The following is a 27701-nucleotide window of genomic DNA, read 5'->3' as shown; positions in this document are numbered from 1 at the left end:
CTACAGCCACTACTGCCTTGGGACACAGCGTTCCCTTGTAGGACATTTGTCAGGCAGCTACGTGGGCCTCGCTGCACACGTTTACCAAACATTACTGCCTGGACAGTTCTGTCCGGAGGGACGGGTTCTCTGGCCGTTCTATGCTCCGTGACTTTCTGGTGTAATCTTGTTCGCAGACCCACCACTGGGGTTGGTATTGCTGGGGTATCTATTCTAATTTAAGGAATCTATCATCTTTCAGATGCACAAGTTACTACTTGTGTAACGATATATCTGTAAGAGACATTAGTTAGTGATAGATTCTTACCGCCCCACCCCTCCTCCCTGTTCTACTCACTGATTACTAGGGTTAAGGTAATCCCTTTCAGGGCTCTAGTTTTATGCACCAATGGTCAGTATCTTGCATGGCTCTGCGTTCCTGGCGCAGAAAGTTGTGTACAGAACTGACGTCCGCGTGCATGAGTGGCGGCTAAGTACTCTCCGTGACGTTATCTCGGCGCTTGCGACGCCAGTGATGGACGCGGAGCCGCAGGACGCCACCTACTGACGCGCAGGGGTACTGCTAAGCAAAACTTTCCGGATCCAGTCTGACGCCTGGGGATATTCTAAGGTAAGGAATCTAGCACCAACTAATGTCTCTTACAGATATATTGTTACACAAGTTGTAACTTGTGAGACATACCCTAAAAACGGTTTCATGATACTTGTTTCCAGTCCAGGGAGGACGTGGCCTGGCAGTTCGGTCTGAACTCTTCCCATGAGGCACAGGGTCAAGACTGATTTGCATATGGCTGGGTCCAAACTGGGGTGGCGTAGTGGGCAAAAGAACGATGAATTTAACCCAGATCTTTTGACTGGGGTAAATGTTTGCATTGTCAGTATTCCGTCCATCATTTGTTTGCTGTAATACCTTTAAGGGAGAGCAGTGGCTTGGAGGTGGAGGAGAGCGAGGCTGAGGAAGAGCCGAAATGCTTTATCAGCCTGCTTGCTTTCTCAAATTGGCTTGAAAATGCACCGTTTGCTAACTGTTTTTTCAAACTTTTGTTAGGGTCGCTTACTTGCCATGTGGTACTCATCTTGAACTTTTACTCCCCACCACTGTCACGTCGCCAGACGCCACTGGTATAGGGATAATGTTGCAAATAACACAGGCTTGCTTTACCTATGGGGGTTGATGTATGCTAGCAGTAGTGGGGCTTCATATTATTCTCAGCTATTTTAAGCTTACTTTCATAGCTCTAGTAGAGCCTCCCCATTTTTTGCGTTTAAAACGAGGAACAACAAGCAGTTGTTGGGCGGATGAACGTAGCTCCCTGGCAGGAACATAAGGTTGAATTTGAGACGTGATAAAAGCAGGGGCTGAGCCGGACCGGGCGTTGAAGATGATGCAGCCCAGCTTGAACTGAGCTCGTTCTCGAATGGGGAGCCAGTGTAGGGACTTGAGGAGGGGAGTGACATGGTGTGATTTGGACAAGTTGAATACCAGGCGGGCTGCCTGGTTCTGGACCAGCTGGAGACGACGCACGCTGTAAGCGGGCATGCCGCAATACAGGGCATTGCCGTAATCCAGGCGGGAGATACCCATCGCGAGGACTATGAGTTTGAGGGCAGAGAGAGCGAAAAACCGGGAGACTTTGCGGATAGTACGGAGAGAGAGAAAGGACGAGGACACAACAGAGCTGACTTGGGAATGAAGGGAGAGTTGGTCATCCAGTTTGAAACCGAGAGTTTTTACAGAAGAAGACGGAGTCGGGGGGGGGACCTAAGGAGGGGGGCCAGAAAAGAGAGGACCAGGGACTGGAGCAACCACCTGTCAACACCAACTCCGTTTTGTCGGGGTTTAACTACAGGTGGTTGTGGTTCATCCAGTCCCGGATGAAAATCATGACAGACTGGAAATTGGACATGGACTCGGGGGAAGAGGATAAGGAAAAAATAAGCTGGAGGTCATCCGCGTAATTATAAACGGAGACCTCCAGCTGTTGGAGGGCAAAAATGAGGGGGGCAATATACAAATTAAATAAGAGAGGGGAAAGGGAGGAGCCCTGGGGGACCCCGCATTGAACCGCACAGAAGTCCGCCGAAAAGTCACCCAAGCGCACTGCCTGGGTGCGGTCTCTCAAGAAGGAGGACAGCCAGACCAAGGCCGATCCTCCGATTCCCGCCGCTCCGACACGGGAAAGTAAGATGGCATGATCAACCATGTCGAAGGCGGCGGAGCGATCGAGGAGGAACAGGGCCTGGGAATGGTTAGTGTCCATGCCCTCATTGAGGTTGTCAAGGACCGATAACACTACGGACTCTGTGGAGTGTGCGGGGCGGAACCCAGCCTGACGGGGGGCTAATACCCGATTCTCCTCCACGAAGGTACTGAGCGTTCTGGTCACATGGCGCTCCAGTACCTTCGCCAAAAAGGGCAAGAGTGAGATGGGGCGATAGTTGATAAGTACTGAGGGGTCAGCGCCAGGTTTCTTAAGGATGGGCAGGATGATGGCCGATTTAAGAGGTGGAATGACGATGCCCTGTGATAGTGAGCTATTAAGAAAGGTGAGGGGGGGCAATACACAGGCAGAGTAAATCTGTTTCAGGATGTGTGCTGGACAAGGGTCTAGAGGGGAGCCAGACTTAACCAAAGGCAGAAGAGAAAGGAAAGATTCTTCTGTAAGAAGGGGGATGGAATCAAGGGATGCTGCAACTGGAGGGCACTGCAGGTCAACAAAGGAGGGGGATGGGGGGGGATGTTTGCTCTAATAGTAGAGATTTTTTCTAGAAAAAAAGAATTGAGGGAATCACATAAGTGCTGGGAAGGGGAGGGTTTAAGGGTGGCCCTATCGGAATATGCAAGGTCGTGCACAATAGCGAAGATTTCTCTTGGCTGATTTTCAGCGGTTAGTATCTTAGAGGAAAAGTAGGCGTTCTTGGTTGCCAAGATAGATTTTTTGTACCAGGCCAAGAGAGTGATGTACTGGTTTCTGAGGATTGGACAGTAGTCTCGCCTCCAGGAGCGTTCCGCACGGCGGACGTTGAGTTTTAGAGCCTTCAGTTCCTCGTTGAACCAACGATTTGCGTCGTTGGTGCGTCTGGATGACACCCGCCTTAAGGGGGCGACAGAGTCGCAGCCTGATTGAAGCCATAAGTTGATAGATTCGGCTTGTCCAAGAGACGGCAACCCGTGAAGATGTGGGCTGGATGCGGAAAGTGTGGCAGACAGAGAGGCCACATCCACATGGTTCCAAGAACGTGCCCAGATGTTTTTAGGGAGGGAAGGCTTAAGGGCTGGGCAGAGGAATAGAGAAAAAGAGATGAGGAAGTGATCGGACCAAGTGCAAGGGGAAATAGACAGTGAAGTTACCGGGCAATTGAGGGACCAGATCTGATCAAGGATGTGGCCCTGGCTGTGGGTTGGGGAGTGAACAGCGGGGACAAAGTTAAGGAAACTAAGGGACTCAGAAAACTCTTTCGAAGTTGAACATTCGGCCGGGTCTGAGGGCCAAAAGTTGAAGTCCCCTAGTACCAAGATGGAGGAGTTATTTACTACTAAGGTGGCCATCAAATCTTGGAAGCTGGGAAGAAAGAGTTGAGAAGATGAGGGAGGGCGGTACATAAGAACACAGGTGAGCGGAGTACTGAAGGAAAGTGCCAATGGAAGAGAAAACTAGAGGTTGAAAAGCGATTTCCCTACGGGCAATCAGGGCGACGCCACCACCTGGTTTACCGGGGGGACGGTCGGCTCGAAGAGCATAATATGACGCAGGAAGCATTGCTAATAAGGAGGGAAGGGAGCTGTCGCAAAACCAGGTCTCTGTAAGAAATAAGAGGTCGGGTTTATGCAGGTCCAATAAGGTAAAGAGTTCGTGATGGTGTTTGACTGCTGACCTGGTGTTAAGGTAAAAGGCAGATAAAGCGTTGGGGGAAGAACAAGCTGGTGGATCAGGACAGGGACAGATGGTAGGAAGAGAGGATAAGGGGGGGGAGTAAGCGGAAGTGTGTGGGGGAGTCAATCCCAGCCTGATGATTTGTGCTATCGCAATATCATCCAGAGGCCATGGGCCTTGTAGTTTGGCCAGCTGCGCGGAGGAGTACTGTATGGGGTGGGCAGAATGGGTGGCCCCTAGCCCCGGTCGGACGTGGACAGGCGCAGACGGGCTTGCCTTTGGCGCGCCTTTGGCGCGCAAACGTCGCGCCCGCTGCGCTCGTCCGCTGCGCGTCCGAAAGAGGCACATGATTTATGGATGGGTGGAGTGGGGGCGTGGCCTGCGCGGGATGCTGGCGAGGAGTGTCTGTCTCTGGTGTCAAGCAGCGCTCAATCCGCTGCAGAAACCAGAATGATGGCAGAGGGTGAGTAGTTTAAAAACAAATAATAAGCAGTAACAATCAAGTTTTAAAAAGAGCAAAGTGACTCCCGGCTTCCGCCTCAGGAGTTAGTACATTACAATATGTATATATTTGTATATGTATATATGTATACGTGCATATATATATATATATCACTGAAAAAAAACATAGGTTCAGGCCTTATATAGTTAGGAATTAGCATTTAAAAAACCTTTAAAATTCACTCAAAAACTATAAGTTTTAGGGGTGTTAAAGTTAGCTGGACATTTCACTCATACAAAACCATTGAAATTGCTCCTATATAGTTAGTTGTACTAACTAAATTCCGCGCACCCGCAATACACTGCTGATGATGTCACATATTACATCATTCATGACATGGTCAGTGACATCACTGATGACATCTCAAATGACATCACCGATGACATCACTGATGACATCATCCAGTGAATGTTTGCTTCGTTATTTAAATATGCATTATATATATAGCAATTTGCATTGAAGAATGAGTGGATGTATAAAAATAAATATTTGGATGGAGGATTTAGTAGCAGTGTAATTGACTGTTTACTTGACCAATTTATAGTGTCTCACTAAATATAGTGGATAGTGACTAAACTGTTTGAATATCTGTATCACTTTGTCAGTTGTTGTGTAAACTGGTTCTCCAGTTGGTTACTAGCTATGTGAAAGTCTGTATTCGTTATTGATTAGTTAACTGAGTATTTGTATGGGAGAGTGAATGTGTGTGTGGTTTGGTGGGGGGTGTGTGACTGCCCAAAGATGTGTGAATAGTTGATTCACTAGATATATTTATTTATTAAAACACTTATAAAGCGCGAACGAAGGCCCTTGGGCATCTCGGCGCTAAGAGTCTCTGCAAAGTTTAACCAATAGGGAAGCTAAAATTTATTGATTAAAAAGTCAGGTCTTGAGTTGCTTACGAAAAGACCAGAGGGAGGTACTAGTTTTGATCGAGTGTGGTAAGGTGTTCCAGAGTTTAGGCGCAGCTACAAGAAATCTTCTGTCTCCCCATGAGACAGATTTGGTGCGTGGTACCACCAGTTCATGTGAACTGGATGAGCGTAGCGTTCTGGAGGGACTGTAGGGGATGAGATTTTGAGTAAAGAATGCAGGTCCGACATTGTGTAGAGCCTTATATACTAAGCAAAGGGCCTTGAACTTAATTCTCTTCCTCACAGGCAGCCAGTGCAACTGTCTAATGGTTTCTGACGCAGATTGGTGTTTAGGGATACGCCCAAGAAGCCTGGCAGCTGCATTTTGAATAATTTGCATTTTTTGTAACTCTCTTTCTTGGGCTATGAAGTTAAAACTACATGTTCTAACAGTTGTTTGGGTGAGTGAATATCTTTATGGATGTGGTGATGAGCAAACATATTTCTCAATGGTACATGTCCAACAAACTAGAAAAATAAAAGGCAGTGTATGTGTCAGTTGTTGTATATTAATAAGTATACATAAGACTCAATGATTGTGTGAGTGACTGTATGGATAACTTTATACTTGTAATAATAATTTTATAATTCACTAAGTATGACTTACTATCTAAATGAATAGATGAAGTTGTGTTTGTATAAGTGTGTAGCTAAGTAAATATGTAAGTATGATCCATTGTTTGCATAAGTGAGTAGGATGACTTCATATGTGAATAGGATGTGTGCTGGTGTGTAATGTCGATTTAGGTGTATAAGTATTTTTGATAGTGTTCTATTGTTCATTGACAGCATGTATGAGTGAATCTACAGGTAAGTGATTAGATGTGTGTATACATCTAAAATCACTGAGTGGGTTTTTAGATACTTGTATTGCTGTAACAATGGATTCAAATATGATACTCTTTATTTTACAAAGAGTGATGAAAGATTTTACTAGTGTATGAAAAGGTGTATGTGATTGTCACGTGGATGATGTCATCAGTGATGTCATCAGTGATGTCATTTGAGATGTCATCAGTGATGTCACTGACCATGTCATGAATTAGGTAATATGTGACATCATCAGTAGTGGATTGCGGGTGCGCGAAATATAGTTAGTACAACTAACTATATAGGAGCAATTTCACTGGTTTTGTACGAGTGAAATGTCCAGCTAACTATAACACCCCTAAAACGTATAGTTTTTTGAGTGAATTTTAAAGATTTTTTAAATGCTAATTCCTAACTATATATGACCTGAAAGCCCACCAGGAATCTCCAGTATGCGTCAGGGGACTGCATTGCAAAGAGGTGTAATGAAGCCACGCCCCTTTTTACACCTCTCTGCAACGCAGCCCCCGTGCATGTTTGAAGAGGGGGAACTAATTCCCCTTGCATACTGGGGGCCCCTGGGGGCCAACTAGCCCACCTTGAGCCTCCAGTATGCGCCAGGGGGCTGCATTGCAGAGGTGTAATGAGGCTATGCCCCTTGTTACACCTCTCTGTAACGCAGTCCCCTGGCGCGTTTGTAGAGGGGGAACTAATTCCCCTTGCATACTGGGGTTCCGTGGGGGCCAACTAGCCCACCAGGAGCCTCCAGTATGCGCCAGGGGGCTGCATTGCAGAGAGGTGTAATGAGGCCGCACCCTTTTTTACACCTCTCTGCAACGCAGCCCCCGTGCATGTTTGAAGAGGGGGAACTAATTCCCCTTGCATACTGGGGGTCCCTGGGGGACAACTAGCCCACCTGGAACCTCCAGTATGCGCCAGGGGGCTGCATTGCACAGAGGTGTAATGAGGCTATGCCTCTTTTTACACCTCTCTGCAACGCAGGCCACTGGCGCGTTTGCAGAGGGGGGACTAATTCCCCTTGCATACTGGGGGTCCCTGGGTCATATCTGCCCAAACGCCGAAATTCCAAACGATTGAAAATGACTTTTCTTGAGAAACATTTGGATTTGGATTATCATGTCCTATACTTTGGAATTTTTGAAAGACTGACTTTGAGGATGCTATAAATTACTCAAGTCTGCCCGAATTGTGTGGGTAAAATTGATACCTAGTCACTTTGAATAAGAATGTACTTATGTCTCGTCTAACATTTGGAAGAAATATCTAGTTATAGGACAACAGGATACCGACATAACTTGAAGGAAATAAGAAGGCCCTGAAGAAGTTCTGTTGTACAGAACGAAACGCGTCAGCTGGCTGTGGTACATAAACTTAAGGAAAATAAAAGCATTTGAATATACACCAAGATTCAGCGCTTCAATAAGGACTCTTAAGTGATATGATTTGATTGGACTTATTGTGCAAGTGGTGCTTTGCCAAACTTTGGAATATTCTCCACTACTCTCTACTACTTACTCTCTACTACTCCACTACTCTCTGATACTCACTCTCTAGTACTCATTCTCTACTACTCTACTACTCTCTCTCTACTACTCTCTCTCTACTACTCTCTCTCTACTACTCTCTCTCTACTACTCTCTCTCTACTACTCTCTCTCTACTACTCACTCCCTACTACTCACTCTCTACTACTCTCTACTACTCACTCTACTATTCACTCTACTACTCTCTACTACTCACTCTCTGCTACTCTCTCTACTGCTCTCTACTACTCACTCTCTTCTCTCTACCTCTCTACTTCTCTCTCTACTAGTCTCTACCTCTCTACCTCTACCTCTACCTCTACACCTCTACCTCTCTACCTCTCTACCTCTCACTACACGCACACATATACACATATATATATATGCATATATATGCATATGCATTTATGTATGTGTATATATATATATATATATATATGTCCAACAAACCCTTCTCCAAAGAAAAAGGCAGAGGCCTCAGTAGGGGAACAATGTGGAGCTTATTTTATTGCAAATCTGAGGCAGGTAGGCGGGCGTATGCATTTCGGCCGTGTGGCCTCTTCAGCGCCCAGCATGTAACGGGGGGTGAGTTCGAGTGCTGCCAAAGGTCACTGCCCTGTTAAAAAAGTTCAATTTAAGCTCCACCCAGTGGGCGGGGATCAGTATCACCTGCTGTAGTTGTAGATGGTGGAGCAAACTGCAAGTCCCAACATGCAACAGTTCGACAAGGTTGGCCGCAAAATTGCGGAAACAGGGAATCCTTCGAGCACCTCTCTCCCAATGACCCGCACTGCCCTCTGCAACAACAAAGCTCCTCCCGTCCCCTGACTGCACAACCACCACAGTCAGGTGTAATGTCCACGGGGGAAAGTGCAGCAGTGTGCCGAGCCCAATGCGGAGTACAGTGACTCCGACATCGCTTCTCCTCTTCCTGCATGGGGTGGTGGGTCTGGTTCTTCCGCTACCACGGAACAAGGAAAGATTCCACCAAGGCAGAATTCGCGCCAACGATAACCAGGCCAACTTGTGTGCAGGGGCCCCTGAAGCACGCTGCTGGCTCGCAGTGCAAGGTATGTCCAACAAACCCTCCTCCAAAGAAAAAGGCAGAGGCCTCAGTAGGGGAACAATGTGGAGCTTATTTTATTGCAAATCTGAGGCAGGTAGGCGGGCGTATGCATTTCGGCCGTGTGGCCTCTTCAGCGCCCAGCATGTAACGGGGGAGTGAGTTCGAGTGCTGCCAAAGGTCACTGCCCTGTTAAAACAGTTCAATTTAAGCTCCACCCAGTGGGCGGGGATCAGTATTACCTGCTGTAGTTGTAGATGGTGGAGCAAACTGCAAGTCCCAACATGCAACAGTTCGACAAGGTTGGCCGCAAAATTGCGGAAACAGGGAATCCTTCGAGCACCTCTCTCCCAATGACCCGCACTGCCCTCTGCAACAACAAAGCTCCTCCCGTCCCCTGACTGCACAACCACCACAGTCAGGTGTAATGTCCACGGGGGCAAGTGCAGCAGTGTGCCCAGCCCAATGCGGAGTACAGTGACTCCGACATCGCTTCTCCTCTTCCTGCATGGGGTGGTGGGTCTGGTTCTTCCGCTACCACGGAACAAGGAAAGATTCCACCAAGGCAGAATTCGCGCCAACGATAACCAGGCCAACTTGTGTGCAGGGGCCCCTGAAGCACGCTGCTGGCTCGCAGTGCAAGGTATGTCCAACAAACCCTCCTCCAAAGAAAAAGCTAGAGGCCTCAGTAGGGGAACAATGTGGAGCTTATTTTATTGCAAATCTGAGGCAGGTAGGCGGGCGTATGCATTTCGGCCGTGTGGCCTCTTCAGCGCCCAGCATGTAACGGGGGGTGAGTTCGAGTGCTGCCAAAGGTCACTGCCCTGTTAAAACAGTTCAATTTACACATATATATATATGCATATATATGCATATGCATTTATGTATGTGTATGTATGTGTATATATATATATATATATATATATATATATATATATACACATACATATATAAACATATCAATCAATCAATCAATCAATCACAACACTTGTATAGCGCGCTACTCACCCGGGAGGGTCTTAAGGCGCTTGGGAGAAGGGGTTCGCTACTGCTCGAACAGCCAGGTCTTGAGTTGCCTCCTGAAGGCGAGGTGGTCCTGGGTCAGTCGAAGGTGGACGGGGAGGGAGTTCCATGTCTTGGCCGCCAGGTAGGAGAAGGATCTGCCTCCGGCGGTGGCTCTTCGGATGCGTGGTACGGCGGCGAGGGCGAGGCTAGCAGACCGTAGCTGGCGGGTGGGCGTGTGGAAGGTCAGGCGGTCGTTGAGGTGCTTAGGGCCCAGGTCGTGGAGAGACTTGTGTGCGTGGGTGAGGAGCCTGAACGTGATCCTCTTGTTGACGGGGAGCCAGTGTAAGTCCCTCAGGTGGCCGGAGATGTGGCTGCGTCGGGGGATGTCCAGGATGAGTCGGGCAGAGGCGTTCTGGATGCGTTGGAGTCTTTTCTGTAGCTTGGCTGTGGTTCCGGCGTAGAGGGTGTTTCCGTAGTCCAGTCGGCTGGTGACGAGGGCCAGGGTGACCGTCTTCCTGGTTTCGGTCGGGATCCAACGGAAGATCTTGCGGAGCATGCGGAGGGTGTGAAAGCATGAAGAGGAGACGGCGTTGACTTGTCTGGTCATCGAGAGGGTGGAGTCCAGGATGAAGCCCAGGTTGCGTGCGTGGTCTGTAGGTTTGGGGGCGGTACCCAGGGCTGGGGGCCACCAGGAGTCGTCCCAGGCGGAGGGTGATGGTCCCAGCATGAGGACTTCCGTCTTGTCTGAGTTCAGTTTCAGACGGCTGTTCTTCATCCACTTGGCGACGTCTTTCATCCCTTCGTGGAGGCTGGTTCTGGCGGTTTCGGGGTCTCTGGTGAGGGAGAGGATCAGCTGGGTGTCGTCGGCGTAGGAGATGATGTTGAGGTTGTGTTGGCGTGCGATGGTGGCGAGAGGTCTCATGTAGATGTTGAAGAGGGTGGGGCTGAGTGATGATCCTTGCGGGACGCCGCAGATTACTTCGGTGGCCTCGGATCGAAACGGGGGGAGGCGGACTCTCTGTGTTCTTCCGGCGAAGAACGAGATGATCCACTTCAGCGCCTTGTCTTGGATGCCGGTGTTGCTGAGGCGTTGGACTAGGGTGCGGTGGCAGACCGTGTTGAACGCTGCTGAGAGGTCCAGGAGGATGAGTGCCGCTGTTTCCCCGTTGTCGAGAAGGGCTCGGATGTCGTCGGTGGCTGCGATGAGGGCGGTCTCGGTGCTGTGGTTGGCTCTGAAACCGGACTGCGAGGGGTCGAGGCATCCATTCGTCTCGAGGAAGGCGGCAAGTTGTCTGTTGGCGATCTTCTCGATGACTTTGGCAGGAAAAGGGAGGAGCGAGATGGGGCGGAAGTTCTTGAGGTCGGTGGGGTCCGCTGTTGGTTTCTTCAGCAGGGCGCTGAGCTCGGCGTGCTTCCAGCTCTCCGGGAAGGTGGCGGTGTCGAAGGAGGTGTTGATGACGTCTCGGAGTTGGGGTGCGATGGTGTAGTCGGCCTTGTTGAAGACGTGGTGGGGGCAGGGGTCAGTCGGAGATCCGGAGTGGATGGTGTTCATCGTGCGGGCTGTGTCTTCGGTGGTCACCGTGGTCCAGGTGCGGAGGGTGGCGGTGGGGTGCGTTGGTTCTGTGGTTGGGTGCGTGGATGGTGCGCCAAAGCTGTTGTGGATGTCGGCAATCTTGCGGTGGAAGAACGAGGCGAGGGAGTCGCAGAGATCTTGTGAAGGGGTGATGTCGTTGTTGCCGGTGCTGGGGTTGGAGAACTCCTTGACGATGCTGAAGAGTTCCTTGCTGTCGTGTGCGTTGTTGTCCAGTCGATCCTTCAGTGATTTCTTCTTGGTGGTGCGGATGAGCTGGTGGTGCTTGCGGGTGGCGTGTTTGAGGGCGGTCATGTTGTCAGTGGTCCGGTCGAGGAGCCAGGCTTTCTCGAGGGTGCGGCAGGTCTTCTTGGAGTCCTTGAGTTCGTCGGTGAACCAGGGGGCCTTCTTGCTTCTGGGGTTGCTGGGAGGGTTCTTCAGTGTTGCGAGGTCGTCGGCGCAGGCGGTCAGCCAGTGCGTGAAGTTGCGGGCTGCTTCGTTGGGGTCCGGTGTGCTGGCGGGTGGGTTCTGGCAGAGGGAAGTGGTGAGCTGGTCGGCGGTGATCTTGCTCCAGTTTCTGTGAGGAACCTGTTGTGGGTGGTGGTGGTTGGTGGTTTTTCTGAAGCTGAAGTGGACGCAGCTGTGGTCGGTCCAGTGAAGTCCGGTGGAGTGGCTGAAGGCGATGTGCTTGCTGGATGAGAAGACGGGATCAAGCGTGTGGCCGGCGTAGTGGGTGGGGGTGTTGACCAGTTGCTTGAGTCCGAGGTTGGCGAGGTTGTCCAGCAGGGTGACGGTGTTGCGGTCCTTGTTGTTCTCCAGGTGGAAGTTGAGGTCCCCTAGGAGGATGTAGTCGGCGGAGGGGAGGGCGTGTGGGCTGATGAAGTCAGCGATGTCTTCGCTGAGTTGGGTGCGTGGTCCCGGCGGTCTGTAGACGAGGGTGCCTCTGAGGGTCATCTTTGGGTCGGTGTGAATCTGGAAGTGTAGGTGTTCGGCGGCGGCGTAGGTGTCGTCGGCGGCGGTCGTGATGCGGATTGTGTTCTTGTGGACGATGACGATGCCTCCTCCAGTCTGGTTCACGCGGTCCCTCCGGACGATCTTGTATCCGTCCGGGATGGCGATGGCGATGTCGGGCGCTGAGGAGGCGTTCATCCAGGTTTCCGTGAGGAAGGCGACGTCTGGTGATGTGGTGTCGAGCAGGTTCCAGAGTTTGACGGCGTGTCTGTGGACGGAGCGGGTGTTGAGCAGGATGCACTTGAGGTGGTTGTTGCTGGCGCTCGGCTTGGCGGGAGCCCTGCAGGTCCGGATGCAGGTGAATTTGCAGGCATGGCAGGTGAAGGGTCCGTGGGTGCGTTTCGGAGTGGCTCGGCTGCAGGCAGGGGTTGGACCGGCGTTGAGTGCGTTGAGGGTGGCGGCGTCGTAGGTCCGTCGTGTTGTCTGGCGTCGGCGGGGGCCAGGGGTCCTGGTGCTGGGCGCGGTCCAGGCGCAGACGGGCTTGCCTTTGGCGCGCCTTCGGCGCACAATCAGCGCGTCCGCTGCGCGTCTGCGCGGTCGCCACTTATGGCTAAGTGGGAGGGAGGAGCAGCTGGGAGGCGGGAGCGGGGAGGATACAAAATGAAAAGGGGGCGTGGCCGCGTGAACGGCGGCGGGAAGCAGGGAGCGGGCCGGGCAGGGCACAGGGGGACTGCAGAAGAATTAACAACAAGGCTATATCTACAACGCGCACAGGGGGACAACAGTAGAAATTACAACAGGGCTATATCTACAACACGCACAGTAGTGGAATACAAAAAGGCAATGCAACAACAACACGCAAACACGGCGGAGGGGCGGGGAACAGCGAGGCAGGCAGCTAGGGCGGAGAGGCAGGCACAACGAGGCTACGAGCAGCAGCGAGGCGAGGGGCACACACACAGCTGGTGGCCGTGCGGCGCGGGGGTGTCCTGAGAACAGGTCACACATATATAATCTGCATATCTATATAAATACAAATATAAATGCATGCATACATATACATATATGCATACATATGCATGTTATTTACATGAAAGTTTTAAAAACACTAATAAAAGCAAAGCTAAAAAGCCACCTCATTACAAACAGAATGGCTTTAACTTAACCACATGAGCGCTAGCGAAATTCCCCTCCTGTGCTCTTCTTTACAAAAACCCATTATTCATGACGAGCTGGGCTCGTCATGAGCGTAGCAGGAGGCTACCTCATGACGAGCCCAGCTCGTCATGAGCGTCGAAGGGGTTAAACGAGGGCGAGAACTATTGCATTTTCAATGCTTGTTTACTTTGGTTCCATCAAGAAGGCATTCAGATGTGTCACACATTTGCCATAAATTCTGAATGTTAGCACTCTAGTTGCTCATTAGATCACTGTAGTAAAGCTACTGGGAAGTCTGCTGCTAATCATACTTTCTATGGCAAAATGAACCCCCTCATTTTGTTCCTTTTTAAATTAAATGTTTTCAGACTTACCACTTCACTCCAATCAAGATGGCTTCTGGTGTGCCATACTTTTGTCATAAGTAAGACTGTTAGCGCTCTAGTTGTTCTTTAGAACACTCTGGGACATTCTGTCATTGGGCTATACTTGGGCTACATCTGGGTGATATTTGGACTACATTTGGGCTCTTTTGTCTCTGGTGGCCATCTTGGGAGACTGCATGTCAGAATTTTTTAATGAAATAGAAGAGGATTTGGGAAGTCACTCAAAATGTGCCCTAATTTTTCTTTCTGCAGCACTAATCATACTTTCTATGGCAAAATATACCCTCTCATTTTGTTCCTTTTTAAATTAAATGTTTTAAGAGTTACCACTTTATTCCAATCAAGATGGCTTCAGGTGTGCCATACCTTTGTAATAAGTAGGACTGTTAGCGCTCTAGTTGTTCTTTAGAACACTCTAGGAGGCTGCAGTAGAACACAAAGGAATCAACTGACAGTCTCTGTCCTTGTTGGGTGTACATGTTTTACTGAGAATGTCAGACTTCATGCTCACATGACTGAGAAAGATAATGTGAATTTACAGAAAATATGCTTTCAGTTTAGCTTATAGATCCCCTTCCAAACCACTGTGGGAAAAGCATGAGATAATAGTTTAATTTCAAACACGATTCATGATATCCCTGCAGAAGGCTTTTTCACATGGTAAAATCACCTTAGAACACACCACAATTCCTAAAATGAGTATGGTACCATCAACAAATGATTTATAATTTAACTAAAGTCCTAAAACCCTCTATTAACTACAAGCTTTTTAATGAGGTGCTATCATGTATATTGGTCCCAAGATGGCTGCCAACACTTCTTGGATGAAGTGCTGACAGCCAATCAGATCTCACGATGAGATGTGTGGTTAGGCTCTGCCCAGATATATATGTGTTTTTGAAGTTAATTTTCATAAAAACCACTGGAGCAATGTTCACCAAATATAGCAAAGGCACTTCTGCGTACCAGTCCCTACAATGTTGCCAAGTTTGGTGTAATTCCGTTCAGCGGTTCAGGCTGTAGCCTTGTCAGAACGTCCTATGGAAATGTACATGGGGAAAACACGTTTTGGGACCCCCCTTTTTTCTCAGCCCCCACTTCACGAATCCCCCCGAAACTTTCAGGGAAGGAGCGCAGCGGAGCTGGCCAAAATTTGGGAAAATTACACGCAAATTCCTCAACCGGCGCAAAAGTTATTCCCAATAGAATGTTGTGGATTTCCTATGGTAGCTAGGTCCTAACTATATATACCTACTGGCTATCGCCAGTAGGTAATGTATGTATATATATATATATATATGTGTGTGTGTGTGTGTGTGTGTGTGTGTGTGTGTGTATATATATATATATATATATATATGTGTGTGTGCTTTTGAGGTAGCGTATTTCCATAGGAAATAAACATATATTTGTATATTGGGGAGAAAGGAATGGTTGGAAAGTGCCTCTGTGTCTTTAAGGTAGCATGAATACCAGTGCATTAAGCAAAATCGGTTGTAGAAATAGATATTGCATTTATTGGCAAAGTGATTGTTGTCTTGTGTGTTTTTGTTATTTAAACTTTTTAAAGAAAAACTCTCATAATTAAATGTAACATACAATTCTGTTAGACCTATATTTTTGTGATGGATCCAGTGGTCCCTGCCTTAAACATACGATCTTATCAAAGGTCCCTTTTGACTCTAGATTTGATAGATGCCCCTTAATCGACAGTATAACTCAATGCGATCGGTGATGGGCATTGCCACCATCCTGATCTTCAAATGTCCCGAGTGCATTCCCCGGAGAGAGCTCCTCGTCTCTACCACTGGGACCTATATTGCTGTTCTTCTGTTGTCTCTAGATGGTTTCCTTGGACAGACATTTATTTTATCACTTCATTGGTTGTGTTTCCTTTTCAGAGTCCTCCACGAGTGACAGCGGGTCTGACAGTGGCAGCGAAGATCGGAAGCCTGTGTTTGGCGCCCTGGGAAATGATGCAAAAGCGGACCCACTCACAGAAGGGACATCTTCCCGCTTTGCCATGTACAACAGCGTCTCCCAGAAACTCATGGTAAAGAGCCAACACTTCTGAGCTATTGGCAGGAGTACAAAGGAAGAGAGAAGTTGATAAAGCAATAGAAAGTTAATTAATCTTCATTAGTCCTTTACAGACGGCATAATTCATAATAGCTCCAATCACTCCCTTTCTTCCACTTTATTCCCCTCCCTCTCCTCTATATTCCAGAAACACTAGTCAAACACTTACACAAAGGTAAATAATTGATCGGTGTTTAGAAGTACTTGCAACACTGCAGTTGTTTGTTACCCTTAGCACAACTTTTCTCCTAATGCCTCCCCTAATGGCAGAGACCCTGACCTCATCACATGTCTTTTCATTTCAGGCAAAGATGGGCTTCCGCGAGGGAGAAGGCCTGGGGAAGTTTGGCCAAGGACGGAAGGACATTGTGGAGACTTCCAATCAGAAGGGACGGAGAGGCCTCGGCCTGACCCTAAAGGGTTTTGATGGAGAGTTGAACATTGACTGGCGAGATGAAGCCCCAGTGAGTTTTCCCCTGATTCCGAGAATCCATCGGTCTCTTTTACTGCACTTCGTTTTAAATATTCATATTTTCTGTATTGGTTGCACTGGGAATTTGAACACTAATATTGTAGGGGTACTTAGAAATGTAGTTCTATTGTGAATAGAAAATATGATTCATTAAGATATTTCAGTTTGCCTGGGGTAACTGTGTTCCAGACTTCCAATAATTTCTACAGCATAGGATCATGCTCACACAGTCAGTTACTAAGAATAGCTTTAGTAGTTTGGGGTTGATATCTGAGGCAGAACCCCTTTTATGTAGTCAGTCCACATCAGTGTCACCTTATGCTTTGTTCGATGCAGAAAGATCCTAAACAACTTTTAGAAGATATCTCAATTACCTCTGTTTTACCCACTCTAGAAATGTTCCTTTAGGGACGTTTACTCTGCATAAAATGTTGTATATTATTGTGGCTGTGTTGCCTCTCCAAGTGGAGATAGTATGACCGGTGTATCAGAGTCCTATATATGGCAGTTTTGGAGGAGCAAAGCATTCTATGCACATCAGTAGGCTCTGTGAGCGGGCCTCGCACTCAGTCCCCACAGTCCACTGCATGCAGTCTTCGACCATGCTATGGGCCTCTGGAGGCATTGTGTGGCTTTCCCCCACCCACCATGGCTTGACCCTGGTATCGGAACCTTAGAAAAGCCTAGTCTTCCGTGTCTCTGTGCCTCTATTAACACTGGGTGCTTCCTTTTTGCCATAGATTTGTTTTAAGAGCTCTTCCACATCAACAATTATACCTGGCAAGCCCTTCTGTATTCAAAGGGCCGCACAGGGCCTTTGAATCTGATGCATCAATTATTGTTTTAGGGTTGGACCATGGCTTTCCTGATTTCCTTGCAGCATCCTTCCTGAGGTAAGGAGATGCTCCCCAGTGCCATTCTTCACACGTATATTTTTCCCTAGCACTTTAAAACAAGAGCAATCTGTGCCTGGTGCCACACACAGTGGTGGGTGTGAGGATCCATGTGTCCTTCACCGGGAACTACGGATCCCATGTTGCGATTTGGATTGATGGACTGACGAGACACCCACACTATCCCATGAACATTTGAATATGATTGGCTAATAATGATGGATGTTTTTCTCTCTAACAGTCTTGTTTGATATGCCTGACTAGCAATGAGACCGGAGCACTGTAAAATAGTTTAAGATGGGGCTCTCTGGAGTACCTGTAAGAAGGCCAGATGGCCGATGCGTTCTATGAGATTTTTACATTTATTATGGGCTATACTGTTGCCTCCTTACATTTTGTGAGGAGGTACAGTTTGAGTGGACAATTTTGAGCTTTGAAGTGTGAGCCTGTGGTGTTGCTTTAGAGGTGCTTTGAAAGGTCCTTTGGTAAGTTACTATCCCAACCAGGAACTGGCTTCCAAACTGTAGTAGTTTTATAGGGAGGATCTCTATATGTTGTCCAGTAGGCCGACTTAGAACTAAGCTGTCTTAAGCTATTGTGTTTCATGTGATGCTTGAAAGACGGATCTGAATCAATATAATTGCTTGGAGCATTTACACAGGTCTAGAAAGTGGGTGAGAAGCCCTCCAGATTCATGCTATCAAGCCACTGTACTTGGTAATGGAGAAGATAATCTTAAAATATAAACTCAGTCAAGTGAAACATTCCATCTGTTTATTAGGTTCTGTTTTGTTATTCTATTCCCTCAATCAATGGAGGTGGGCGATCACTGGGTGAGGTCCGAAGGAATACGTTTTACTGATGTGTGCCAGATGTATGGTCAATTTTCTAAGATTGATTGTGCTCATTATCCATGTCCACTAGCCTTGTTACTAAGCAAAGACGATATTCATTAACATGTACACTTATGTGATAGAAAGACAAAGTAACTGTTTCTCTTGCTCTCTCCCGTCAAGCTGCTAGAAGTAAGTAGCGGTGCTCTTTAGAATTATTTTTGCTTACCGAGAATATAATACTCCTTTGGGTCAATCTGGTAAACTCTCTTCTTCCTTTACAAACTTCCAAAATTAGGGTGAATTAGGTGAAAAGCTTATGACTCCACTCTGTTTTTAGGTCTCACCTGCCAGACAGCTTGTTGCTGTCTGTGGGCAAACTCTTCTTGAGGAACATACCAAACAATTACAGTGGGCTTACACCCTGCCCATTGCCTACCATTGGCTGGCTTTATTGGCACTCTCATTTCCTTACTTCTTATTCAGTGGCTTACCTTCCTCTTGTTATGTGTGCCCTCCTCCACTTTCCCCGTATGGAACATAGCTCTTTGTCCATCCTTTTGATGTGATTTGTATTTTTACACTGCTCACATTCAGGAAACTACCATTTTCTTTCATTCCGTACTCCATGAGATTTGAGGTGTTTTCTAGCGCTCTCCCTCATGTGTGCTGCTTTTTACTTTCACACCCCACACTTGCTCCTTGTTGCTTCCTTATCCACTCTCTCCCGCTCATCAAGTGCTTTCTCCACTCTCCTCTTGGCTTTTCTATTTAATACATTTTTGTTCCACTCGCCCGTCTGCCCCGCCCGCCACCCCCAAGTCCAGCCTCAAGAGCCTCCATTGCACCCTCACCCCTGCCCAGTCCCTGTTCCCCTTCTCCCTACTCCTACCTACCCTTCAGTTTTTTTTATTTGAAGGATTCGCTGCTCGGCCACTCTGCTTTACTTTAAATTTATTTTTTTGTTTAACTGATCAAAGTGGCATTCACCATCTTGGATTAATAAATAAATAAAAAATGACACATGTCATTTTGTAGGTGCACATTAAGTTGACATGCTCATCCGTCATCACGCATGCACTGGCCTATGAACTCGCAGCAACTGCTTCATCACTCCCTTTGGAACGATGCTGTTCACCATGAACAGCTATTAGTGGTAAGACCAATAGCCCCAGAAATCTAGGCCTATAGGCTTTGCGAATGCTTGTTTTGTTTCTTTCGATTGACAATGACATGGGAAGCCACACAGTAGACTGCTGAGAGGAGTGAATCCCTATCTGTAGGCAGCAACATCATCAGTGACTTCGTGTTGTGCTTTTTCATGCTCTACAGTACTATTTCAGGGAAAGCGTTCACCATTGTCTCGGCCTGGTATCACAGTGTCGAAAGTAGAGTATATTAGTTTGTGTGCTAAACCACTTTGCTTGCGGGGCCACAAAGCTCAGGGGTTTCCTCTTTGCTTTACCCTTTTAGGACATGCAAGAGTAGCACAATCTCACAAAATAAATGCATCCAAAATGAAATGGATATAATTCGTTTTTATTTGTGTCCTCCTCTTGCTAATATCCGCATGTTGTATTCTCAGGCCACTGCTTATGAAGAGGCTGATTGGTTTCCAGAGTGCACCACAGAAATTCCTGATGAAGAGGAGTTGAAAGACTGGATGAAAGTTGGGAAGGTACCGCTCCAACTTTTTATTTATGGGGACTATGCTGGAGAGTTTTTCAGTTTTTATTTGTGATAAACGGTAATAGTAGATGTATGACTGTGTAACACATATAATACTAACTAAAACAAAATCAAAGTTAAGTGTTATTTATGGTTCATTGACCCCAAACCTAAAAAATCTGAAGGTCGCCAGTTATGATATGTAATACAAGCCATAACTCTGGCTGTTCGTCATGTTTTACTGTTGGTGGTCAGACTTTTCATTACATCTGATCAGCAGAATTGTGTACTGAGCTTTGTGTGTAGTGAATTTCATTGGTTTTATTTGGCTTTGTGTTTGCTGTAGGTATTCACACACTTTCTAGGCCATCTTCGCAATGGAACACCCATTCCCTGCTTTACAGTTGGATTTACCGATGTACCTGGGAGGCAATCTTACTTGTGTAAACCTTGTAGAATTCACCATTAATTTGAACTTGCCCGATCAAATGGGAATTGAGAATGTAAAAACAACATTGCAAATATGGAAATACCAGACCTAAACAGGCTGAAAGCTTAGCAACCCAGAGTGACACTTTCGCAAGCTCACTAATTGTAACTGTTAGTAAGCTTTTGTTAGTAAGCTTTTCTCCTTCCGGTTCCCAGTCTTTCCGTTTTAACCTGCTCTGTCCTTTGAAGCCTCTTTTGCTGTTTATTTAGTCAGCTCTTCTCTTGGTCATTATGCTCCAAAACATTAACTTGGCGTCATCATTGACCTTGCCTTCCAGTAGAACTAGTTCTATCTACTGGGATGCAGGATCTTTGAGAAAGAATAGTGGAATAGTGGGAAATCTGTAGAGTTCAACCCTAACCATGGGTCTGGTCTGTCGGCCCTTCCATCTGGGACTCCCAAGCTACACTAGCTTCCAACTTAAGACACACTGAACTGAGTGCTTGAGCAAGCTGCATTCAGCTGATCTGTGAGGTTCAATTCTCTCTTGTAAGTGTACTATAAATGTGAAAAAAGTAAAAAAATAAAATAAAAAAAAGTTACGTAGGGGTAGCTAGCGTTTTGTGAGTTTTGAATTTAAGGAACCAACTCACTGCTGCCACCAATATGATGCCTTTTCTATGGGTCCTGGGGTAGTCCAAAGTTACAGGGCCTAACCCTTTGGGTACGTTTGTATATCACTGGTTTTGCAGTGCCACATTACCATGGCTCTCCAAACTGGATAGTCGGAGACTCACTTTAGGCACTTGACTGTCTGATTGTAGAGAGTGCGCAGTCCATCTTGTTCCACAAAATGGAGAGGTTTAGAAGCTCAAAACACTGATGGATGCATTGGATGACACTTGTTTATCCAATCAGTGGTTTAATTTAGAGAATGAAGTGTTATAACTACAGATAAATAAGTTAAATAACACTTAAAACTAAGATACAGAATAAAAAAAGAAGGTCCAAGCATGTTATGCAACCAAGTTTGAAGTGTAAATATCTTTTCAGCTTCCTCGCCCTTGGTAAAAGAATTATGTTTAACACTGAGATGAATTGTCAATTATAACCAAATATAAGATTATTTTGTGTTGACCTGATTTACAACATAGCATTCAGGTCCCTTCTAAAATATGTTGACAACGGACTGCATATAGCCAGGGCCTTTTATCTTGTTCCCTGTGGTACCAAAGGATGCTCATGATAAAAGGCGGCACCCCTGAACAAGGTAATTGATTCAAAATCATGACACCTTAAAAAAAGAAAAAAGAAAATGCTCTAAAGCCCAAAAACATACCACTGAACGATTATGCTGCCCGTCCATAAGTCCTTGAGTGCTCCAGATGATCTTTCAGGTGATCAGGTTTGAGGTCACCTTTTGCTCAAATAACTGAGCACATTCCATTTCTGGAGGCCAAAATCTAAGGGCACAGCTAGATGGTCTCTTTTGCAAAAGACAGCTGGCACAGTTGTGGGTCAATTCCCACTAGATATTCCAATGGCGTTTATCTCAAAATATGTTGGTTGTGATAGAGATTGTTCCACTGGTGCAACGCCCTCGGGTACCTAGGGCACACACAGCTATGGTGAACATAGATGACCAAGACTTCATTTGACAATGTTTTTGTCATGGTATGGACTAGAAATATGATGCAGATGACCTCTCTCACCTTTTTTTTTTTTCTTTTTTTAAATTATATTTTTATTGAATGTTTCTTAACTTTTTTAAGAAAACATAAACAACAACCACACCCTCCCACACCCTCCCAGGGTGCTGCAGCAGACGTGTGTTAGAGGAGTACATGCCAACATTCAATCGTAATGGCGATTTGTAGACTGAGACATTAACCATCGTGGCTTGCTGACTAGAAACAAACGGATTAACAACAATTGAATTAACTTCATTGGACGTGTTATTGATTGGCAATATAGGCATAAGATTCCAATGCCTATGAGGATCGTGCACATTTAATTCAAGCCTTCTCGTCTTGAAAAAGACCCGCCGCGACCAGCGAAAGGGGCGCAGAAGGGTCGAAACGTCGACGCAGTTCTTAGGTTCAGAACAACCTGGTTTCTACAACGAAGGATGAAACTGTGGTTTTAAATCAAATTCTGGCCTCTTTTGTATATAGGATTTTTAGATATAATCATTGGTTGTCATCTGTATATATTGTGCACCCATTCACTATTTCACTTTGCACAAATGTCACAAAATTGTATTTTGAATATAAATTGATTGCATTTTTTGATATAAAGTGAACAGCTCAATACGGAATGAAGTAATTCTGATATATATATATAAAATATTGAGCAATAATTGATACTTGTCTTTGGGGTTTTTGTTGTGTGTGTTGAAAGTACAATTAGATGTATTACATATATTGTAGCTTGGAAATAATTACAGGTCCACCCGACAGAACCATTTTTTCTTGAAACATTTACTACCCAGGTTCTGAGGGACACAGGGTTTCACCATTTGTTTGAACTGTCTACGATATGCAACACATTCGGCGAAGAAATCAAATACAATTTATATTTAGTGACTAATAGTGATAGGTAAAGAGGTCATGCAGGAATTGTGTGAAGGCATGTGCTATGCCCTCAGCTGTGTCTGTCATCGACGACTTTCATCTGATGGAATTGGGGCTCCATGTTGGGGGTGGGAGGATTAAGAAAAGAGGCTCTTCTCGTCTCACTGGGCTGGACATGGACTGCAGTTGTCCGAGCCAAATGGACCTTTTCAGGGATAGTAGATAGGCTATTTCTCCACAGGGGCACAAGGAAAAAAAGACTTCTGCCCCAGACTATAATAAGGCTAACACTACCATTAGTTGCTACAGAGCCAGCTTTGAGTGAGCGATAGCCATTCTCAATCTAAAGGGGGCACACTTTGGTTATCCCCCTGGCAACAGAGTCTCTTAAACTGATACAAACAAGCATTGGCATAGCCAATAGGTCTCGCCTTTGGTACCTTATAAGTGTTTAGCTAAATATGTTGACTTTGCTAATGTCGTTAAGCTATGCTGAGAGAAGTGTGACTGCTGTGCCGCATGCTGAGAAGTTATAATATAAACGTGTCAGAAGCATTTTTGTTACCTTATATATGACCAAGAAGGCATTATCTATGTTCAGCCCAATCCACTACTTTGAAACCAATAGTATTTCCATACATATTTCTTAACTACAACATAGATGCAATTCCTGGGCATAACCATCAGACAATTCTAATAAATTGTACATAAAGCGTGAGGTAAGGACAACCTTTCCCGATGCATCAGCCGTCTCTGCTGGGAGGGAAAATGCCTCAACTTGAGAGTAGCTCTGCCGCTTGTTTGAGAACATTTATAAGGGTGCTTTTTGTTGCCTCAGCTGTCTTCTGTGCAGGAGACCAGCTACTCGCTTACACTTTTAAATCCTACCCTTACAGCTTCAAATATTTGAGATGTTAGAAAAGTGCTTAGAATGATGTGCAGTACTCTAAAAGTGAGTCAGTCCTGTAGGCGCCATTCGCACTATACTGAAACGCAGGAAAATGGGAAGCTGAAGATAATCTAAAAGTGCGAAATACGAGTGTCTGCATGTAATTTAAATAAAAATGCAAGACGAGCGAGGCGCGTTGTGAAAGTCAAATAAAAGTTGTTCTTACACAATGGCCCCTTGCAGAATGCTGCTTCTGAGCCTTTGTAAGAGTTGAAAGAACAGGAAACATGCGCCTTCGAAATGAGCGGGGAGGGGCTGAAGCAAGCAGAGGCTCCCGAGGCGGTATTATTAGGAGTTTACAAACACCACAAGTATCAACAAATGTCCCCTGCGCGTGCCAAGTGCGAAATGAGAGTGTCTGCATGTAATTTAAATACAAATGCAAGCCGAGCGAGGCGTGTTGCGAAAGTTAAATAACAGTTGTACTTACACAATGGCCCCTTGCAGCATGCCGCTTCTTAGCCTTTGTAAGAAATAAGCATGAGGGAGCTAACTGCAAGCCCGGGAGTGGCGTGTGTGTGTGCGTGTGTGCACGCGCAGTATGCTAATTTTGGAAGCACATACTCGTGCTTGTGGCGCGCCCCTGCGCTCTCCCGCAAGGTTGATGCCGCCACAAGCACGAGTATGTGCTTCCAAAAAGAGCAGAACGACGGCTAAAGGTCTCCTAATCGGCGCATGCGCACTGCGTAGGCGAGACCTAAAAAGGACCTTTGAGTCAAACAAGAACATGGTTAGACTGCTTGTCTAAAGCCCTGCACGAAATGTTTGGTACGGGGAATGTGTGACTGTAGATTCATATGCTGTGCATACTTCTGCCACCTGCCGTATATTGTTGGGTCTGGATGTGTGCAAGTTATTTTTCTTTGAAAAAGTCTTTCGAGTCACAAGGTTCAGTCAATCCTCTTGCTGGTAATGCGCATGGGCAGCGACTCCATTGTTAGTGTTTTCTTTCTGCTGTCTAGTTCAGACATGTGCTTCAGTTCCAGACCGTAGTCTGTACTCTTTTTAGTTCCCATGGGTAACTCCTAACAGTCTGTATTGTTTTTGAACATGTATCTCATTTTCCTTCCGTTCCAGGTCGATGACTCCAGCTGCGTCTTGGCGATTCTCGGATTGATTTTGGCCCTAAACAGCGTAGTGTGCCCCGCCCTAAACAGCGTAGTGTGCCCCGTGTAAGTCAATGGTCATAGGTCCAATCTCAAAGAGGCTGGGACTGGGAGACCAGTCTGGCTGAACCAACAAGGAGACTCTGGTCTCTCAATGCTCGGGATGTGGGGACACCTTTGGTCCTCTTCTCCTCGGGCCGGCGTGGCCAGGTGCAGAGTTGTCTTGAGGCATCAGGTTTCTGATAGATACATCTGCCAGTGGATTCCTCACCTTGTGAATATCCCCCTGCGTCCACAGCATTCGGAAATTCTTTTTGTAGCTTCGCGCCGACGTGGACGACATCACAGAGGCACGGCATTGCGCGCGACTCCGCTGACGTCACCGACACCATAATAGGCCCACGCCGGCGTGATGACATCAGTTCCCTTTTTTCCGCGTCGTCGACGCTAACGGTTTTCTGGGATCGTACAGTAGCTTTGTAGTAACTTTGTTACTCTGTGGTCATTTTCACTGTATCTTTGTCTTCTATCGAGATGTCTTCGAAGAAGACTGGTTTTAAGGCTTGCGGAGAATGTGGCAAGACTATGTCCATAACTGACCTGCATGAATGCTGCGTCTGGTGCCTGAGCTCCGACCATGACGTCAAGGATTGCCCATCTTGCAAGAAGATGACTCCAAAAGCCCTTCGGGAGAGGGAGACGAAGCTCCTAGTTGCGAAGCTGAAAAATAAAAAAGATAAGAAGGCTTCGAAATCTCGGCGGTCGAGGTCGAGGTCTCGATCGAGGTTGCGTTCGGAGTCGTCATCAGCTCATGCTTCAAAGTCCTCGAGGAAGAAGCACAAGAAGAGGAGCCATGAGTCACGTCATCACTCGGGGAAGGACTCGAGTTCGAGGCCGAAGTCGCAACTGAGGCTTCTTCTTCGTAAGGAAGCGGAGGCTTCGGCGTCAGAAGCACAGGACTCTGATGGTGAGGCCTCGCGTGCGAATTCCCCGGGATCACCGAAGCAGCAGGTGAACCCTTCTCCGGATCTGTCTAATCCTTCTGGTCAGGAGGATGAAGGTGAGGTGGAGGAGGTTGGTGAAGGTGAGGTTCCGGTGCCCGCAGGTTCGTCGACCCCGGTACCGCAGCCCGAGGAGGAGATCGACGTCGTGACGACTCCGCCTCCTCGAGAGCAACCTGGGGGCCTTTATCCAGTCTTTCCGGCTCCAGGTCAGGATCCATCCCAGTTCCTGAATGCCATGTTTGGGGTTTACTCCAGGGCAATGTACCCCTCTGGTGCACCTGTTGGTCCCACGGGTCTTATGGCGTATAACTTGGGCATTCCCCAGGCTTATGCTCCTGCGCCCTTCATGCCTTTCATGCCGGCTCTAGCACTGCAGTGGCATTTTCCGGTGCCGCCGAGGCCTTCGACGCCGAAGCCTTCGACGCCGATTCCATCGACGCCGGTGCCCACGTCTTCGATGCAGGATCCTGTTCGACCTCGGGTGAAACTTCCTCGCCCGACTTCGGGTTCGACGCCGGCTCCGACCCCGGCGGAGTCGGTTCCGGATCCGTCTACTTCGTTTATGAAGGTGAGGTCGCGGCGTGAAGCCCAGAGACTTCTGGAGGAAGAACAGTATCGTATGCTGACGTGGAGGAAGGAGAGTTACAGGATTCTGATGATCCTTTTGATGACCTGAGAGAGGCCAGTGGACTTGAACTGTCTCCTGAGTGGGATTTGGCTTCTGTGTCAGATGTGCCTTCCAAGGATGTGATGCCATATCACGTTGTTGTTAAAAAGGCGGCAGGCTTGTTGAATATTACTCTGCCCACTGCTGAGTACAAGTCTAATATTCTTACTGAGGTCCTTCACTCGCCATCTTCAGTGATTGAGCCAATGCTGCCATTTAATGATGCTTTGGCTGAACTATGAAGTCTGGATGAAGCCTTTGACAGGTCCTGCGGTTTCAAGGGCTGTGGCGAGGAGGTACAGGGTTGCTCCTGGTGACCCGGACTTTTTGTCAACTCATCCCCTGCCTGAGAGTCTGGTTGTGCAGGCTGCCTGTTCTAAGAAGTCTGCGGGTGCTTTTCCGCAGGTTCCTGGGGAAAAAGAGTCCAGGAAGCAAGATAGGCTGCCGAGAAGGTCTTCTCCTCAGCCAGTATGGCATTAAAATCTACTAACGCAACTTGTCTGATGGGGCGGTACATCCATGCTTTGATGGATTCTGTGAAGCAGTTGGTTACCAAAAATTCCTGAGGTGGATAGAAAGGACTTTCAGGAGGTGATTTCGGACACTCAGGCTGCTGCGAGACAAGTGATTCAGAGTGGGCTGGACACGGCTGATTCGGTGGCGAGAGTCATGGGCTCTTCGGTGACCACTAGGAGAGCTGCATGGCTAAAATCATCGGAGTTCTCTGCAGATGTTCAGTCTGCTTTGATGGACTTGCCATTTGATGGTTCATGATTGTTTGGCAAGAAGGCTGACGCTACCTTAGAACGTTTCAAGGACAGCAGGGCCATGGCGAAATCTTTGGGTCTTCAGACCAGGGGTACTACTGGAAGGCGCTTCAGAGGATTTGGCAGGTCTTCCTTTCGTTCCTACGAAACGACACAGCAGCAGCCGCAACAACAGCCAAATACGCTGTACAAGTCGTACAGAGGCAGACAGCGAGCTCGTCCTAGAGGTCGTCAAGCCTCCTCCTCCTCCTCCTCTTCCCCTTCCCAGCCCCCTACCACCGCAGCAAAGCAGCCCTAGATCCGCCATTCCGGATCATGTGGGCCCAGTGGGGGGGCCGGCTTACCCATTTTCTACGAGATTGGGAATTGATTACATCAGATCTTTGGGTTCTCAATCTCGTGGAGAATGGGTATGCTCTTCCCTTTCGGGAGTTTCCCCCAAATTACCCTCCTTGCCAGGGTTATTGTTCGGAGGACCATCTG

The 27701-nt window shown here is 47.3% G+C and overlaps 1 protein-coding gene across 1 annotated transcript in view; it reads left to right on the top strand.

The window, feature by feature from the left end:
* Nucleotides 1–27701, top strand: part of CMTR1 (cap methyltransferase 1) — a 650563-nt gene that overhangs the window by 90721 nt on the left and 532141 nt on the right. Inside the window, exons 3-5 of the mRNA XM_078647373.1 lie at nucleotides 15679–15830; nucleotides 16162–16320; nucleotides 19640–19732. Coding sequence (XP_078503499.1) covers nucleotides 15679–15830; nucleotides 16162–16320; nucleotides 19640–19732 — 404 coding nt within the window. The remainder of the gene's footprint in view (nucleotides 1–15678; nucleotides 15831–16161; nucleotides 16321–19639; nucleotides 19733–27701) is intronic.

The sequence above is a fragment of the Lissotriton helveticus genome, chromosome 6 (assembly GCF_964261635.1).
Source record: "Lissotriton helveticus chromosome 6, aLisHel1.1, whole genome shotgun sequence".
NCBI classification, from domain to species: Eukaryota; Metazoa; Chordata; class Amphibia; order Caudata; family Salamandridae; genus Lissotriton; species Lissotriton helveticus.
This window is presented reverse-complemented; position numbering and strand designations above follow the sequence as displayed.